General features: G+C 49.6%; 1 protein-coding gene across 1 annotated transcript in view; it reads right to left on the reverse strand.

The window, feature by feature from the left end:
* Nucleotides 1-18,992, reverse strand: part of UCK2 (uridine-cytidine kinase 2) — a 73,382-nt gene that overhangs the window by 15,607 nt on the left and 38,783 nt on the right. The window contains exons 2-3 of the mRNA XM_059413389.1: nucleotides 4,057-4,216; nucleotides 2,901-2,997 (exon numbers count right to left, since the gene is read on the reverse strand). Coding sequence (XP_059269372.1) covers nucleotides 2,901-2,997; nucleotides 4,057-4,216 — 257 coding nt within the window. The remainder of the gene's footprint in view (nucleotides 1-2,900; nucleotides 2,998-4,056; nucleotides 4,217-18,992) is intronic.

Genomic DNA, 18,992 nt, shown 5'->3' on the forward strand with positions numbered 1-18,992 from the left:
GGAAGTGTCTGCTGGAAATGTTTGCGCGGGGAAGGGGGACTCCCAGGGCTCCGTCTGGAAAACACACACCCGGAGAGCGCTGTGACCGTGCTAGGTGTACATGCGCCGACACCAGAGCCGGCGAGATCAGGACACCTCGCTGGTAAGCATGAACAAGGAACAGGTGGTTTTCCAACTCTACAAACACGTCTCTCCGATCCTGGGAAAGCAAGGAAAACATCGCTGTCCGTGCTGTTGCTGGTGCCCCAAGAAGCTGGAATCAACCCCGTCCCACGTGTGCACGTCCATCCAGGGAGGAGAACCCTTCCAACAGCCCAGAGCTAAGAACAACATCTCCTGGGCAACTGTCAGCCCAAAACAAGAGAGGAGCCTTGCCTGGTGCGATATTCCAGGGAGAAGTTCGGAGTCTGGCTGCAAAGTCCACACACGATACCAAGACGATCAGAGCATCTGAGAGAACCTAAATCCAAGCTTCTCGGGTGGCTCATGAGGAGAGGCAAGGCCACAGAAGGGTATCTACAGCAAACAAGACTCTTCTCGGTCTTAGTCCAACATCTGTTTGTACGTCACCATGAAAGGCCCACGGATGCATCAGGAGCCGTAAGCTCGGAACAGCTGGGTCCCTGACGAGTGGCCCTTGAGGGTGGAGGGACTGCTGTGGCCAAAAGTGGTCCAGAGAAGTTTCACAAAGAGATGGGCTGCGGGCCACTAAAGAGAGGGGCTATCAAATGTACGGTGTGAAAGGAATCGGGGGTTGGGGGAGGACATCACGTCCAGACGGGAATTCTGCTGGGGTTTCGCTGCTTAATGCACGAACCTGATGGAGCTCACGCAGCACACGCGACCCCACCCCCTCCGTCTGGTCAGATCCTGCCTGCGGGCCATGCAGACTTCCACCGCCTGACGGGAGGCTCTCACCTCAGCTACTACTCCAAGGACTTCATAAATAGCATCGTGATCCTCTCTTGCTGACACCAGAACCGTCTGCTCCCACCCAACAGCCGTCTGTGACTCCCTACTCCCAGCACATTCGCGATCTGGCCCTGGCGTCCCCAGACTCTCCTCTCTGGGTCTCTGAGGCCGGCCGGCCTCCAGCCACTCTTCCCGCACACTCACCCCAACCTGGCCCTCCTAACCAGCTGCGATTCCCCACCACGCTCGCCCTTGAACTGCTTCTCTACCCATTACCTTGAAAATCCCCTTCCCCGACGACTCCTTACGCTTTCCAATATACAGTTTAAATATCACCTCCTCTACTCAACCTGCTCTGACTACTCCAACCCTTCCTCCCTCCTTCACACTCCTCCTTGAGCCCTTACTTTAGTTCTTGGGCTACATTTTAATTCTGTAGCACTGCCCTGCCCTGGACCTGAGAGCTGGTGGACTCCCTTGTCTCCCACAGACAGGACATCACCACCACTTGCTGCTAAGGCTAGAAACTACAATTCCCAGAATCCTCTTCCCTCTGGGGTCCCAGGGTGCTTTGCCAATGGGAAATGTAGAAGACGAAACAAAACCCATCTGATTTTTAAGAAACCTTAATAGCCACACAGGGCTACTTCACAGACACTCTCTAAGTGCCCCCCCCCCCTGGAGGCTGGGGCTCCAATGTGGCAGCTTCTTGGACTTGCCATGGACACTGGCTTCTTTTCCAATGCCTCAGACCACAGGCTCCCAGATCTTAGCTCTCTCAGCACCTCCCTCAACACTCTTACTATCTCCAATTCCTATACCAAACCCCTTTATTCCTACACGGTCTGTGGTGGTTTCATGCTGGAGGTGCACCTTGTTGAGTTGAAGGCCACAGTAGCGTCTGGTCCTTAGTAGGACACCCTTGAGAAGATACTGGGGAGGGATGAGAGCAGGGCGCTGAGCAGCCTGGCTTCTGCAGCGCGCTGTGTTCACTCTCCTCCACCTCCAGCCAATCTCTGCCACACCCTCCAGTTCTGGGAAAGGCACAGAACATGTGAGGAATCCCGCATCAAAGGCTGGCTGAGACAGTACTAAAGGAACACACAGGGAGACTGAGATGGGCTTTTAATTATAGAGACATTTGGCAGCAAAAGATGCATGACATCTAATTTCCCATTTAAAAAAAAAAATTCCACTTGAGAGAATGAAAAGAAAGGAACCAAGAGGGAAGGATGAAAAGCAGGTGGGAGAAACTTTCAGAACAGCGCTGCGCTGAAAACACTTACTGAGTAATTACTAGCCAAGAATAAGGAGCAACGACGCGTGCTTGAAATGCCATTCAGAAGTTTAGAGTCTGCCTGGGAAGTCAGTCCCAAGGACACAGAGTGAACCGAGTCCTGGGAGGCTCGAGGGAGCTTGGGAGCCTGGCCAGCAGGCATCGTGAGGTCCTCTAGAAGCCTTGGGCAACCACTCAGAGGGAAAGAAGATGAGCCCCTCCTGCACACCTCATCAGGAGCATAAACACAGATCAGCAGAAAGGACACGACTGAGGAACTCTCCTGAGAGTTGAGCGTCTGGTCTCTGGTGACCTCGGTGCCCTCACACTTCTCTGCGCCGTCCAACCAGCAGAGAAGAAAGAACAGTTTTCTTTGTTCTTCCTCCCGTGTCCTCTGCCCAGCCCGTTCACATCACATCGGATTCCAGGAAGAACAGCTCGGGGCGGGGAATCAGGACAAGTGTATCGTCCCTCACCTGAGCCCAAATTCATGAACTTGTCCTTTCAGAGTCAGGAAAAGGTGATGAGCAGACTGTTCCAGGAAGCACCAGCCAAACTCCCCAACCCTTGCACACCTATGGCGCACACGGCTGCTGCTCACACACAGGTGGCCGTGGGCACAGGGCAGGGGAGGCCCCAGCCTGCAGCCTGGGAGCCGGGGCGGCTCTGGGAGCTGCGAGAAGCAACGCGTAGTCCCGACGAGCTCACTTACCGGGAATGGGAGACAAAGTCATACACGGGAATCTGTACGGTCTTCCCTTCGGTGATTTCTTTAAGTGTTTTGAAGATGAGTTCATTGTCAAAGGCATCTGAAGGAAATCAGACTGTTTAAATGTTGCTGAATTTTTAAAATTACTTCTTCTATAATCATCCACATCTATTTCGTGGACGTATACGATACCCTAGAGGAGCACATACGCTCCCACTGAAAAAAGCCAGATCTCTACCCGAAACAGAAGGCAAACTCCCTGGATCTCAAAACAGAATGTATGAATGCATTCTGAAGGACTCACTTCTTTTTTCTACCTTTCTGTTCCCCGCCCCCCGGCCCCAGCCACCTCTCTCCTCCAAGTTCAGCTGCTGTCTTGGCAGCTGGCCTATGTTAACCTGGAAAAGTATACACACAACTAGGGGAGTGTAAGGGGCACCAGGGTTTGATTCCAACAGTTACAAGAACCAAAACCAGAAGCACCTGAGTGGCTCAGTTGGTTAAGCATCTGCCTTTGACTCAGGTCATGATCTCAGGGTCCGAGATCATGATCTCGGGGCATCGGGCTCCCTGCTCTGCAGGGAGTCTGCTTCTCCCTCTGCCTGCTGCCTCCCCCTGCTTGTGCTCTCTTTCTCTCTGACAAATAAAATCTTAAAAAAAAAAAAAAAAAAAGAACCAAAAACCAGCTGAATGAAGGGCAATGCACTGGTCTGAGACTGTCAAGGCAAAAGTCACACAAGCAGACATCCCGGGCTCTCCACGGTCCTTTCTGCCAGTGGGTGAGTTTCACAGTCTGCCATGGGCACGCATGTGTGGGACGGGGGTGGGGCGGGGGGGGGGGGCACAAGCTGCTTCCGATCAGAGGAGGCAGAAGAACCAGCTGTGCTTGTGCCCATCTCAAGTAACAGGCTCACACAGAGTCACCCTCGTTCAGACGCAAGCCCTAGTCACAACCACATGCAACTGTGTAATGCCTTTCGAAACTCCTTCTTCAGGCCCCACATAACCCCGTAAGGTCATTTATTCATCCCCGTGTTATCCAAACAGATTCCAAGGGGTCAAACAATGTCCTCAGTGAACCAGCAAGTGCATGAACAGACACAGACAGACACACACACACATACACACACACACCCCCTCCCCTCAACCGCTGACTCACCCGGGTGATCAAAATTGAACTGGCCCTTCAGGGCTTTGGCTTTCTGCTCCGACGTGAGGACGCGGTAGAAGCTATCCTGGCTCAAGATGACCACCTGCTTCTGGCGACAGTCCACCTCATTCTGCCCCAGGAGCTGCACGATCTTAGCACAGACGGAAGACTGCAGGAGAGAAGAGGGGGTGAGGATTAAAGGGGCTCCCGGCTGCTCCCGGATGTGCATGGCCTCCGCCAGGGGCTTCTGGAAGGAAGAATCCGTAGGCTACATCTTGTAGGATGGATCAGAAGGTGCTAAGGGAGAAAGTCGGTCTGCTGAGAGGGGGGATCCCAGAGTCTCTTTTCCCTCCTTCCGTAACACAGCTTCCTACTCGCAGGTATCTACAGGGGCCGCGGCGGGGAGCAGGGCAGTAATGCCTACCTCCCCTTCCATGCAGCCCCTTCTAAAGCCGTTACTGCAAAGCAACAGGAATGTATTCATCCCTGCTTGTGCCCTGGTCTGGACACTCAGGGAAGAGCCGAAAGTGGAAAGAATGCACCTTGGAGATGTGCTGATGGCCCAGAGGGCCCCTGAGTCACGAAGGGACTGAGACCATGTGAAATCAAAAGCCAGGGCCAGAGAACTTGGCCAGTTAGCAGTTAAGGTCAAGGTCATGGCTTGCATCCTGCTTGCGCGGCTTCCTTCTGCTCTAGTGCCTGGCCGCGGTCTTGTCCGCACTCACACTCACAGTAAACCAAATATATACCACCACTTACGGGCTGCGGTGACATGGGATAAAACACAACCAACACCTAAACTAACCTGGGGTTTCCCTGCCACGAAGAGGACAGCCTGTTCTGGATGAACTCAAACCTACACGCTTCGGGTCCAGCGTTGTGCCTGCAACACCCGTACCGTGATGTTGTGAAAATGGGAAATGCATATTTAGTCCTCCTTGTATTTCTGGCAGAGTTCTTAAAACCCCTGAATTTCCTAAAGAGGGAGAGAGGTGCACCGGTCTTTGTTATGTTAAGGAGGAGGCTTCTGGAAAGCACCTAAGGATGGGAGTGGGTTGCCAGGGGAACCAACCATGGCTGAGCGGGTTAGAACTTTCAACCCTCCTGCCCTGACCTCCAGGAAGGGGAGGAGCTGGAGGCTGAATCCCGGGCCAACACCAACGATATAATCAAAAACGGGATGTCATGAAGCCTCCACACAGACGCAAGACGATGAGGTTTGGTGAGCTTCCTGGTTAGCGAACACATGGAGCATGGGGAGAGCTGCCAGCTCCACTCCTCTTAGAACCTGCGCTACACGGCAGCTCTCCCACCGGGCTGGTCCTGCCTTACACTCTTTTATGATCAACCCGCAACCTTTTAAGTAAAATGTCCACGTTGTGTGTGCTGCTCGAGGAAATTAATCAAACCCACAGAAGGGACAGCTGGAACCTTCAATCTATGTCCAATCAGCCAGCACCACAGGTGACAACAGGTGTTTTCGGGGGGACACCGGATGTCAGGGCAGAAGGGGTGCGGGGCAGTATCTCAGGACTGAGCCCTACCCGTGGGAATTAATGCGATCTCTAGGTAATGTCAGAATTATTAGGGTGAATTCTCGGATACCCTGCTCATGCGGGAGAATTACTTATTGAGGTGGGGAAACCCCCCCGCCACAGCCCCACACACTAGAATTGGAACTGGGTACAGAACCTAACATCTACCTCTTTTTCCTCTCCCATTACATACTCTTCATAAAAAGAAAAGCATAAAAAATGATATGCTCTTAAAAGAATGACAGTGAAGGACCGTATTTACCAAATAACTCATTTTTTTCCATCGTATACAGATTAGTTTAAACATAAGAATGTCTACCATTACAAGACCTCTACAAGCCATAGCCAGCCTTACGGAGCCGACTGACCTAATTACAAGGGATGATAAAAGTGGCGCAGTTAGAGGTTTCTTGGGCTCAGTCTTGGGAGCTTGCTTCACTATCGAACTTACTTTACCAACTGGTTTTGTCCAGGAAAAACCTGGACACTTGGTAAAGTCACATTTCTCATAAGGTCTGGATTTGATCTGTCCAAGCCTAAGGAAAACTGGACATTCCTGTTGCCCCAGTCAATCCCCATGAGACTATTTGCACAATAATTCCTGTTGCACAAACTGAGACACACAACCAAGTAAGGATCTTTGGAGCAACAATATTTTGACTCAGTTGTTAAATTGAGTGAAAACTCTAGGGGCACCTGGGTGGCTCAGTCGGTCAAGCCTCTGCCTCCAGCTCAGGTCATGATCCCAGGATCCTGGAACAGAGCCCCGCATCGGGCTCCCTGCTCAGCAGAGAACCTGCTTCTCCGTCTGCCTGACGCTCCCCCTGCTTGTGCTCTCTCTCGATCTCTGTGTCAAATAAATAAATAAAATCTTCAAGGAAAACAGAAAACTACTTTACCTTTCTGACATTTTCACGTATTAACAGAAAAGCATTTAAAACGGGATTTTTGGAACAGCAGTTAGGCCAGGAAAAAAAGTCACAGGAAGATAAAACTTGTACATGACGTATGCTAGATTCAAAAATGAAAATACCCCAAAGAATCAAAGCCTCTATATGATTATAAACTATACATTTTTAAACAGGTGCAAGCCCACTATTTCATTTTCCTAACTTCCATCTGGTTCCACATCCTAAGGCTATGCAGGACGAAGTCTACACCAGTACCTTTTATGAGCAGATAGAAATACATCTAGAAGTCCAAAGAAAGAACAAAAATGAAGAGGGCTTCATGGAGCCAAAGGTATTTAATCTACTTGATTACTGAAATCATGATATTTTTATTTCTAGTTAAAACCCATTAAATATTTTTTTTAATACGAAGACCAATCTCTACCAAAAAAGAGTATATAAAGTAGTTGTACTACCTAATCTTGCAGGTAAACAATCATTTCCCTTAACCCAGGTACAACCCAGGACAAATGGACACAATGGCCAATAAAATCGGGTTCCTGAGCACTTCTCGAAAGCCAGTGTTCATCACAATTTCTTACCAAGGATAAATCTGGCTGTTTTGCTGGTCCACAGCTGTGTGTCTTGGCTCCACGTTTTCAGGGCCTGTTTGGTGATACTACTTTCTTTCTTTTTTTTTGTTTTGTTTTAAAGATTTTATTTATTTATCTGACAGAGATCACAAGTAGGCAGAGGCAGGTAGAGAGAAAGAAGGGAAGCAGGCTCCCCGCTGAGCAGAGAGCCTGATGCGGGGCTGATCCCAGGACGCTGAGATCATGACCTGAGCTGAAGGCAGAGGCTTGAACCCATTGAGCCACCCAGGCGCCCCATCCTACTTTCTACAACCACACCACCCTCACCTATTACTGATTTAGTAAGTCAGGGCGTAGGCCACGTGCTCCATGACACCCACCCTCCTAAATTCCAAGTGCGGTCCTTCCCAGATGTGGAAACCAGGTGAAATGACTCGCCTACAATCCTGTTTCTCTTCATCCTCAACCTAAGCGGTAGTCAGAACTCCCAAGGTGGAAGCCCTTTATCATGGAGATAAACATCACCACGTGAACAAGCAAAGAAAACACCTGCCTCCAGGTCAGTCTAGGTTTTGAGTCTTTTCTTCCTCCTGGAACTTGTCAAAGTGGCCTCTAAAAAAATCTAGATAGCTGTTGAACTGGGGGCAAGAGGTACACGGGAGTCCATTATGCCATTCCTCTCCTTGAGGAGAGGTTTGAATTTTCACACAATCGGAGAAAGGAGCCCTACAGAGACTCCGCTGTCCCACGAGTGAATGGTCTTTGCTCTATTTCATGTCCTCTTCTTAAGGCTCCTTCATTTTAATTTCCCTTTCCCCAAATCCTGCCCTCTTCAGCAGGATGATATAGGACCCCCAAGGTATCCCGTTTTCTCAAGAAAGGAAATAATTCGACAAAGATCACGGCTGGAGAAGGCAGGCAGTCTCAAGCTTACAGGAAACGCTAAGAGTGGGCAAGGGTGCGATCGGGAGTCGGAAGCTGAGATTTAAAATAATTATGTCACAGGAAGACAAACACTGTAGGACTCCACTTAAAGGAGGTCTCTAGACTAGTCAGAGTCACAGAAACAAATCAGAATAGAGGATGCCAGGGGCTGGGGGAGGGGAAAGTGAGGAGTGGTTCAATGGATACAGTTTCACTTTTACGTGAGGAAGTTCTGGAGAATGGTCGCCCAACAATGTGACTGTACTTGATACTACAGAAATGTACACCTAAATACGGCTAAGGTTATGAATGTTATCAAAAGTGTTTATTACCACAATTAAAAGCACGCATTATTATTGTAACAAAAGCAAAATCGACAGCTTCTTCCTAGATGGTACTAGGCTTGGTATTTTAAAATGATCTCACGTATTTACGAGAACCCTATGTGACAGAAATGATTATCATACCCATTCCACTGACATGAAGACTGAGGTGAGGACATGTTAAATGACTTACGCAGGGCATGGGCGGCAGAGCCAGGACTCAACCCAAGGGGCCCAAACCCCAGAGCTCACCCCCTTACTGGCTGCACCTCACAGGCAAACTAGCTTTCGCCCACTGGAGCTGGAGCGGCGCTCAGTTTCATGTGGCATCTCCGGATTCAGTGCAACGCATCCAAATACATTCTGCTCCTGCCACTTCCGGCACATTTTTCGTGGGGGGGGGGGGGGGGGGGAAAATAAGCCATTTAGGACTGTGGGTTGCTGTCTGATTACAAAGTGAAGGTCAGGTCAACATGAGGTTATCTTTAGAAAGGGGACACACACACACACACACACACACACACACGGAATAACCAGTAAAGGAGATATACAATTTCTTCACCTGCATGGCACTGGAAGACACCAATTCCTTTAACTCCATTACAAGATGTTACTGTTTTCTCTCTTTTTTACAGAATGAGGAACCTGAAGCTTGGAGCCCATCAGTTAAATGCCTTGTTCAAGGTCCCACAGCTGAATCTCAAACGTAATACCTCTTCTAGCTTCAAATGCCCCCAAATGCCCCAGTTCTCTTCAGTATTCCAGAACTGGAGCCCTGATGTTCTCCATAAATAGACTCTACTTCCAGAGATCAGTGATGGGGAAAAGGAGAGACGGAGGGAACTGGTTAGGAACAGAGCAAGGTTTGGTCCTGCTGCATCGTGAGAGTCAACAGAACGGTACACGAATGGTCATAGAATTTCAGAGAACTACAGGCAGACCAAGTGATCTGTGTATGGAAAAGAAGCTGAAAGTACACACACACACACACACACACACACACACACACACACACATACACACCTGTTCGAGATACTTGGAATCTAAGTCTGGAGTCTGTTCGAAAGAACCTAGCTGTTAGAAGCCAGCAACGAGGAGCCTGAAGGCTCTGTAGTTCTGAGAACATGCCAGCATTCGACCCCACGATCAGCCAGTCCCCCAGATGTGCTGAACGATGTGCTATGCTAGCCTCGTCCCTCAGAGAGACACACTTCCTTTCTGGGAAGCCCCAGAAGCAAGCCGGCAGCAGCCCCTCCAGCTGGCCCTTCCGACAGGGGACTGCGTGGGCTACAGGTTCCTGTCCTGCCGCAGAAGTGTGATTTCTCTACAGTGGTTTTCACGTAGGAGGCGGCTCGGACAGCCCGGACCCCATCGAACCGCGCCGCTGCTGGTGTGTGTCTGCTCCCCACACACGTCCGTCAGGTCCTCTGCCCAGTTCCCGTATTGCGGACAGTAACACTTGGTAACAAACAGGGCAAAGGAGCTCTGGGTGGCTTCTTTGTTGAAAACCCTCTACCCTCAACACTTAGCTGCTGAGAAGCTGGTTGGAGGCCAGCGGAGAGCCCAGGAGGCCTCCAGGCTGGGTGTGTCCCTAGAGCAATGGGCTAGTAGTATTTGGTAAGCGTAGCCTTCTGGAAGAACACAGAGGAAGGGAACTGCTGCCCCACATTTAGAGGTCCCATCCAGGTGCCTATCCCACTCTCAGTAAGCTGCTTCAGGATCTGGCGGGAGGGCTGTGGAGATGGAGAAAAGCCTAGCAACCCCCCAGTCCAGGGCTGGAAAGAGCCAGCCAGCCCCAGTTCAAGTGCGGAGACTCACGTCCTCCCGGGCCTTGGGAATGGTTTGTGGACGTCCCGTTAACACCTGCCCTGAACTCACCACCACTACTAGCTAACAGCGCAAGAAGGCCAGATGCTCAGCTCTTCAAGCAGGGGGACCCCCTCTAGCTCCGTCACTCTGGGGATATTTCCAAGTTACCCCAATTACTCTGGACAGCGACTTTCACTGTCTCTAGCATTAAGTAAGGAACACACTGCTAACTGATACGGCGTCCAGCACTGGCCCCCAGACACATCACTCCTCTGGGGGCAGGGGTTGCCTCCCCCCACCCCCCCCGCCCCACCCCCCGGCTCTGAAGCTCTAATTTACAGGCACAGGAAAACTAAAGCGCCAGTCCTTTGTCCTAGATGAGATAAAACAGAGCTCAAACATGCTGACGGGATTCCCAATCAAACAGATGGCTCGGCAGCAGCAGGGAGGGCTCTGGGAATATCTGTAAGGCCATCAGTCTTAGGGGCCTGGATGCCCCAGAACCTGTGCACTGCAAGTGGGTTCTCCCAGCCGAAATAGAATTACCACCACCCTCCCCCCGCCCCACATACAGAAATACCTAAGTTGGAAACTCACTAAATGGTTATGTAATAAACGCGTCTTAGGTACCAAAAAGCAGCCACAGGACAATCCAATAACCTACAACCCCTGGAGCAGAGAGACCAGCTGTGACTCAGCATCTGCTCCCCGAGCCTGGCAGGACAGGGCACCTGCAGAGCTTGCTCAAATGTATGTCATGATTACCAAAAGAATGTCTGAATTCATCCAGCAGACCCCAGCAGACCTCCCTTTCTTCAGACCTGCTTGTTTCATTTTTAACGATTTTACTCATTCATTTGAGAGAGAGAGAGCAGAGGGAGAGGGAGAAGCGGACTCCCTACTGAGGGGGAAGCCGGGCACGGGACGCGATCTCCCAGGACCCTGAGAACACGACCTGAGCCAAAAGCAGACACTTAACTGACTGAGCCACCCAGGCACCCCCAGACCTGGTATTTGTAAAAGCAAAGCTTGTTCTGCTCAAGAGCACAAACCTCTGTTCCATCGTAAAGGACTCAGGCAGGGACAGCTAGCTGTGCACCTCAATCTGAGTCCGCAGAGTTTTAGCTGGGCGCCTGACCTGGCTTCCCAGCCTCCCTTGCTGCTCCCAGTGACTGTGCTAAGTTCTAACCAAACCGATAAGCAGGAGTGTGGAGTGGTAGCTTGCTGGAATCTCCTTAAAACATCGGGATCCCTGCCGACTCTCCTTCCTGCTGGCTGGACTGCAGACTGGATAGCTGGAGCGCAAGCAGCCACTCTGCAGCCCTGGCATCATGAGACTAAATGTAATGGAGCAACTAAATCAAGGGAGTCCCAGACTCCAAGGATTACAGAGCTGAGAGAGGAAGGACAGTGAGATCTAACTCGTCTTGTTTAAACCCAGTCACTTGTGGTTTTCTGTCCTCTCTAACAGAAATGACCCTAATACTGAGGTCAACCCTCATGTACCCAGTATACCTCAGTGCAAATGTTCTCTTGAAAGCAGGAGTGATTCTCATGTCCTGGGCCATGAGGCTGCCTTACTCTTCACAGAAGCCAAGAATATCTCATCAGCCAAATCATGTCCATGTGAGTTTTAAAAGGTAGGGTGAGGAGGACCACTTGCCCAACCAAGGTCCCCAGACCACTGGGCACCCCCCTGCCACGGTCTGTGTATCTCCCCTGAGCTGCCACAGCAGAATTCAACATCCTCCCCACCCCATCAGTACTTGGCTTGAGCTACAGGCTAAGCTCCACAGAGGAAGCAGTATCTAGGGAGGGAAACCCAGCACATAAACAGTGCCAGAGAAGAAACTCCCCAAAACACAAGTTCTCAGTTTTAATTCCTGATACATATGCTGGGGCTGGAAAGGCAGTTTAGCCTAGAAAAGCCCAGGTCCTTGCATGAGAAAAATCCTCACTGATCAACAGTCATCAACACAAACACGCTGCCAAGACTTTTCCACGAACTGCCCATCGCATTAAGCTCTGTTCCTAGGAAAGACATTTCTAGAATGCACTTCTGGGTTCGTAAAATTGTATGTTTGGCCTTGCTCTCTCTTTCCGTCAGGAGCGCTTACTGAAAAACCCGGTCACAGAGCACTTACTCATCAGCTTCAACTGCTCGAGAATCAGCTGGGGGATAATGAGCAACAGAAACACTTCAGAGCTACACAGCAGGGCGCCTGGGGAGGCTCAGTCAGTTAAGCGTCTTAGACTCGGGTCATGATCTCAAGGTCCTGGGATCAAGACCCGCATCAGGCTCTCCGCACAGCAGGGAGCCTGCTTCCCTTCCTCTCTCTCTGCCTGCCTCTCTGCCTACTTGTGATCTCTGTAAAATAAATCAATAAAATCTTAAAAAAATAAAAAATTAAAATTAAAATTAAATTTATTTTAAAAAGCTACACGGAACGCACCAAACACCAGCAACTATTTGCACGACTCTGCAGATCCTCCCTTACTTTGTCCTCAACCCGGCCCTCAGGGGGTTCTCATCGTCCCCACTGACACAGCAGGAAATGGACACAGGGAGGCAAGGACACAACCAGCGCAAGACCTAACAGCCAGTTCGCGCAGCTGAGCCGCTCTTTGAACCTGGGTGGGCCGGCCTCACGACACACGCTCTGGGCCCTACATGCACCTTGCCTTGCCACACGAGAGGTGGAGACCCCCTCCCTTCCCTCGAGTCACAAGGACCCTGCACGCGCAGGAGCACCAGCACCGCGGACACAGGAGCTGCCAGGAGCAGAACATTCTCCCCAAGGCTCTGCGACCTGTTCTCTGTGGGTTTCGCAACGCGCGGGCTTCCTTCCTGGGTAATTTTTCTGTCAAACGATGAACTAGGAAGAGGTCAAGATAAATCATTTGTGGGCGCCTGGGTGGCTCAGTGGGTTAGGCCGCTGCCTTCGGCTCAGGTCATGATCTCGGGGTCCCGGGATCGAGTCCCGCATCGGGCTCTCTGCTCAGCAGGGAGCCTGCTTCCTCCTCTCTCTCTCTCTGCCTGCCTGCCTCTTGGCCTACTTGTGATCTCTGTCTGTCAAATAAATAAATAAAATATTTAAAAAAAAAAAAAGATAAATCATTTGTGATTCCCTACAATTCGTTCTTTGGGGGAGAAAATAGTATTTAAATGCAAGTTAAAGGAGGCGGGACGGATGCTCTGGGAAACCGGGGAGCCCCTGCAGGTGTGTCTGAGCAGAAGCAAGCAGAGGCCTCGCTGGTTACAGCAGATGCACACACGTGGAGAAACCCTTCCAGAAAGTGCGGAGAAAGGACCGATAACATTCCTACTCTCTGACCAGGCACCACACTCACAGTGGGATCAGGGAAGGAGACAGGACGATGACGTATAAACATGTAAGCAGGAAAGAGAACAGAGACTGGTGTGCACCCCAGGACCATAACCATGTAACCAAAGCGGGGAACAGGACGGGGGAAATCTGGAAGGCAAACCCGTCCAAAGTAAAAACTGATGTAGTTCTTCAACATTCTCTTAAAGAAAAAAAAGGGTGGGGTGCCCATGCTCCTCCCGCAAAGCCAAGCGTGCAGTTCATCCACGGCCTGGTAAACAGCTGTCGCCAAACGAAGGCCAAACAGCGGGCAAGACAGGACTGTGCTTGTCCCCAAGCAGCCACGAGACCTCACAACTGGATTAAAATGATTCAGTACAAACAGGGATGGATCCCGGGCTCCTCACGAGGATTCCGAGCCTGAATATGGAATCTGTGAGTATGTCTCTAGACTCCCCACACGATAAGCACCAAAGGCACCCCCCACCCCATACACACACACTCTGGAAAGCATTTGGGATCACCACAAGCTTCGATGACTCTGCGGCTCAGGAAGCCCTCTTGGAAAGCTGGGCGCAAAGAGGAAGTCAGCAGGAGGGTCAATTCTTAGCCCTGTGGTTGCAAGTAAGGTTGGAACTTCCCCGCCACACACCTTTTTTTTTTTTTTTCACTTGAGGGCTAGGAGGCTGGTTGAGAGGGTGAGACCCAGCAAACCAAGCCTCTTGTCTTAGGAACAGACAAGCGTATCTTTGGGCAAGGCATACCATACCCAAAGCCATGCATCTGCTGCCACCTGGCTTACGGGGCGACAATAATATGCCCAGCACAGAAATGACTGCCCAGGACTCTAAGTCCCTCTGAGGGAGAGATACAAGAAGAAAGCTGACTTTCTCCCCCAGTTTTAAAAAAATAAATAAAATAAGTGGGATAACAGAGAGCCCAGGGTGCCAGCTGGATCCTCTGCTGAATCTTTCCAAATTGAAAGCCATACGCGGGACAACTGTTTACTGAAGCCTTAACAGCACGGGGAGCTTTGCGGTCCCCCGTCCTTCCCCAGCAATCCTCAACCACGCTGCTGAAACCCGGAGGCCAAACTATCTGGTTATCAAAAGATGTTTTGTTTTGTTTTAATTTCCTCTTTAGGTCTCCTCCAGCACCCAGGCCTAAACACAGAGCAGCAGGGAAAGGAAACGGAAAACACTGTGCCCAGCACCCACTTCCCTTCCTTTCTGAAAGTCCTGTAGTGTCTTTGAAAACTCAATTCAGTATTTATTCTTCCTGGCCCTGAAGAAAGGGGTTCAAAGGCTCTATGAGCAGACTTCATCCTTTTGCGGTGTCCCTTCTAGGTGTCGATGGAGTCATCATTTATCAACCACCAAGGCCCCCCAAACTCTAGAATCCAAAAATAGATGAACGAACTCCCAGAGCGACACGGACCACGTGACTCTGGAAAGGCCAGCAAGCCGACCCCACTCCAAGTCATCATCAGTTCGCAGGGCTCATCCATGCTGGTGACTAAGAGGAATGAAAGTAAATATCCTTTCAGGAGAATGATGTTCTTTCCTTAAATTGTGAAACCAAAGCTACTATCAGTAAACACAGGCTGAACTCGTTCTGCAACCATACAAGTATGTCCCACTGATGTGACGGAGGCACAAAGGCAATCCCACAGAGGACCCAAGTCTTTTCAAGAAAGGGTGCGGAGCAAGGGGACGTCCGGAGGTAAAACTATGAACTGGACCTGAACTTCACACTTTATGCAAGAAGTAACTCAAAATGGACCACAGGTTGGGGCACCTGGGTGGCTCAGTCAGTTAGGCCACCAACTCTTGATGCCGGCTCGGGTCATGGTCTTGGGGTCCTGGGATCAAGCCCTACCTCAGTCCCTGCGTTCAGGGCGGAGTCCACTTAAGGATTCTCTCCGCCCCCTCCCTCTCCCCACTCACACCCTCTCCCTAATAAATAAATAAATCTTAAAAAAAGAAAGAAAGAAAGAAAGGGCCAAGGGCGCCTAGGTGGCTCAGATGATTAAGCATTTACCTTCAGCTCAGGTCATGATCCCAGGGTCCTGGGATCAAGTTCCGCATCAGGCTCCTTGCTCAGAAGGGAGCCTGCTTCTCCCTCTGCCTGCTGCTCCCCCTGTTTGTGCTCTCTCTGACAAATAATCTTTAAAAATAAAATAAAATAAAATAAAATAAAAATGAAGCACAGGCAAAAATCTACCAAATTTGGGGCACCTCAGTGGCTCAGTTGGTTAAGTATCTGACTTCAGCTCAAGTCATGATCACAGGGTCCTGGGATCGAGGTCCCTAACGGGCTTCCACTCAGTGGAGGGTCTGCTTACCCCTCGGCTCCTCCTCGCACTCATGTGCTCCCCCACCCTTAAATAAATAAATAAACTCTTTAAAGAAAATCTATCACATTTATTAAGGAAAAAACACAGGAGAAACTCTTCAGGATCTAGTGCTTGGCAACATTTTCTTAAGCTTGATATCAAAAGCATTACCTATAAAAGGGGAAGCTGATAAAATTAATTTTATCAAAAATAAAAGGTGCTCTGTGAAACATTCGCTTTTAGAATGAACACACAAGGGGTGCCTGGGTGGCTCAGTAGGTTAAAACCTCTGCCTTCGGCTCAGGTCATGATCCCAGGGTCCTGGAATGGAGCCCAAGTTGGGTTCTCTGCTCAGCGGGGAGCCTGCTTCCCTTCCTCTCTCTCTCTCTGCCTGCCTCTCTGCCTGCCTGTGATCTCTGTCTGTCAAATAAATAAATAAAATCTTAAAAAAAAAAAAAAAAGAATGAACACACAAAGCTACAGATGAGAAAAAATACTTGTAAAACTCATGTCCAACAAAGAATTAGTATCTAGAATTCTTAATGAATTCTCAAAACTCAATAGTAAAAAAACAATCAATCCCAATTAGAGTATGGGCAAAAGACATGAAGAGACATTTCACCCAGGAGGACACACTACTGGCAAATAAGCACATGAAGATAGACACAACATCTTTAGCCATTAGGGAAATGTAAATTCAAATCAAGATGACATGTCACTACACACCCATCAGAATAGCCAAAAGAGGGGCGCCTGGGTGGCTCAGTGGGTTAAAGCCTCTGCTTTCGGCTCAGGTCATGATCCCAGGGTCCTGGGATCGAGCCCCACATCGGGCTCTCTGCTCAGCAGGGAGCCTGCTTCCACTTCTCTCTCTGCCTGCCTCTCTGCCTACTTGTGATCTCTGTCTGTCAAATAAATAAATAAAATATTAAAAAAAAAAAAAAAAGAATAGCCAAAAGAAAAGATAGTGACAACACCAAATGCTGGTGACAACAGGGAGAAAAGATCAGTCATACACTGCTGGTAGACATGCAAACAGTTCGTCTACTCAAGAGAACAATTTGGCATTCATTCATTCATTCATCCCATTCTCTACACCCAATGTGGGGCTTGAACTCACAACCCAAGATCCAGCATCATAAACTCTACAGACACAGGCAGGTGCCCCCAACAATTTGGCACTTTCTTAAAAAACTAAACACGCCATTACCATATGACCCTGCAAATTGTACTGCTGGGCATTTATCCCAAAGAAACGAACACATGCTCACCCTAGAACGCGTACGCAAATGCTCACAGAACAGCCAAAACTGGAGACCACTCAGATGTTCTTCAAGGGGTAAACGGTTAAACAAATTGTGATGTGTCCATGCCACGAAACACTACTTAGCAAAGAAAAGGAACAGACCACCTCCTGTATAGACTCCCAGATAATTCTGCTAAGGGAAATGAAGTCAACCCCAGTAGGGTATACATACTGTAGGTTTCCATTCATATCACGTTTTAGAAATGACAGCTATGGAAATGGACAGCAGGTGAGTGGTTGGCAGGGATTAGGGACGGGGGGGGGGGGGGAATGGGAGTGCAGAGAAGGCAGGGAGTGCAGAGAAGGGCAAGCTGAGGGAGGGACCCCTCAGTGATGAAATGTTCTGTATCTTCACTGGATCAGTATCATTCCTCTGGGACACCTGGTGGCTCCAGTGGTTAAGCAACTGCCTTCGGCTCAGGTCATGATGCCGGAGTCCTCAGATCAAGTCCCACATCGAGCTCCCAGCTCCCTCTGACCTTCTCCCCTCTCACGCTCTCACTGCCCCCCCTCCAAATAAATTAATTAATTAAACCTTTTTTAAAAAAAAAAAATGTATCAATCCCCTGGTTGTGTTTTTTAAGCCACTGCCATCACGGAAACTAAGGAAAAGGTCCACGGGATCCCTCTGTATTACTTCCTGCAACTGTATGTGAATTGACAACGATCTTAAGAAAAAAAAAAAAAAAGATTAATGACCATCCATCTTCTCCAATACCAGAAATTCAGGCTCTCCCCGCTCAAAATTCTTTTTCCCTCACAAACCCCAAATACCGAATTGCTATGGAGTGACTGTATTCTGCATGTGGGACAGACGTGACAGGGGGGCAGGGGCACAAAAGAACAGACTGTTTCGGGTTGAATGGTGGCCCCCAAGAGCACTGGACTATGTCCCAACCTTCAGAACCTCAGAATGTGACCTTATTTGGAATGAAGGGCTTTGCAGATATAACTAAGGTTAAGGACCTTGAGGTCATGCCAGATTAGGACGGGTACTAAACCCAATGGCAAGTGTCTTTAGAAGAAACAGAAAAGGAGAAAACACAGACACACAGGCAATGCCATGTCAGGATGGGGGTGGGGACCAGATCTAAGCCAAGGAGCCCCACCAGTGCTGGGAGAGAAGCGTGGATCTGCCTTCAGAGGCTCCACAGGAAACCAACACTGCCAAACCCCCAGATTTGGGGCTTCTGGCCCCCAGGACAGTAAGAAAGTAAGCATTTCCTTTTTCACACACATTTGTGGCAACTTCTTAGTGCAGCCCCAGCAAGGAAATGCACCCGTCATGATTTAGTGGGCTCGATTTTTCTCTTTATCATCACAGAGGATGTGAGCACTTTCTTCAGCTTCTGTATTTATAAACTCCTGGACACATTTTTTTCATCTTCTTCCAGAGGATATACTCTAAGGATGTACCATTTCACTTTATAATCTTTTCCCGCAGAATTTTTCCTGGTGTTTCTGTTTGCTCCCAGATTAGACTGTGGCTGGCTGGCATTATCAAGTGTCGGCTTCCTCAAACATCGGGTTAATCATTATCGTGCACCCGCAACAGATTCAACCCATTTCTGAAGTCTTCGGCTATACTTACAAGTGCTCGGCACTGAACTTCACTTACGGTTTGCCTGGTGCCCAAGAAGTTGCTTCTAGGTCTGGCTATGTGCTTCAGGGCCTTTACAGTGAGAATCAGGGATGCCTGGGTGGCTCAGTGGGTTACGTGTAATCAGGGATGCCTGGGTGGCTCAGTGGGTTATGTGTCTGCCTTCCCCTCAGGTCATGATCCCGAGGTCTTGAGATCGAGCCCCCCATGGGGCTCCCTGCACCTCTGCTTGCCATTCCTTGAGCTTGTACTCTCTCTCTCTCTCTCTCTCTCGGACAAATAAATAAATAAAACCTTAAAAATA

This window comes from Mustela nigripes, chromosome 10 (assembly GCF_022355385.1).
Source record: "Mustela nigripes isolate SB6536 chromosome 10, MUSNIG.SB6536, whole genome shotgun sequence".
Taxonomy (NCBI): domain Eukaryota; kingdom Metazoa; phylum Chordata; class Mammalia; order Carnivora; family Mustelidae; genus Mustela; species Mustela nigripes.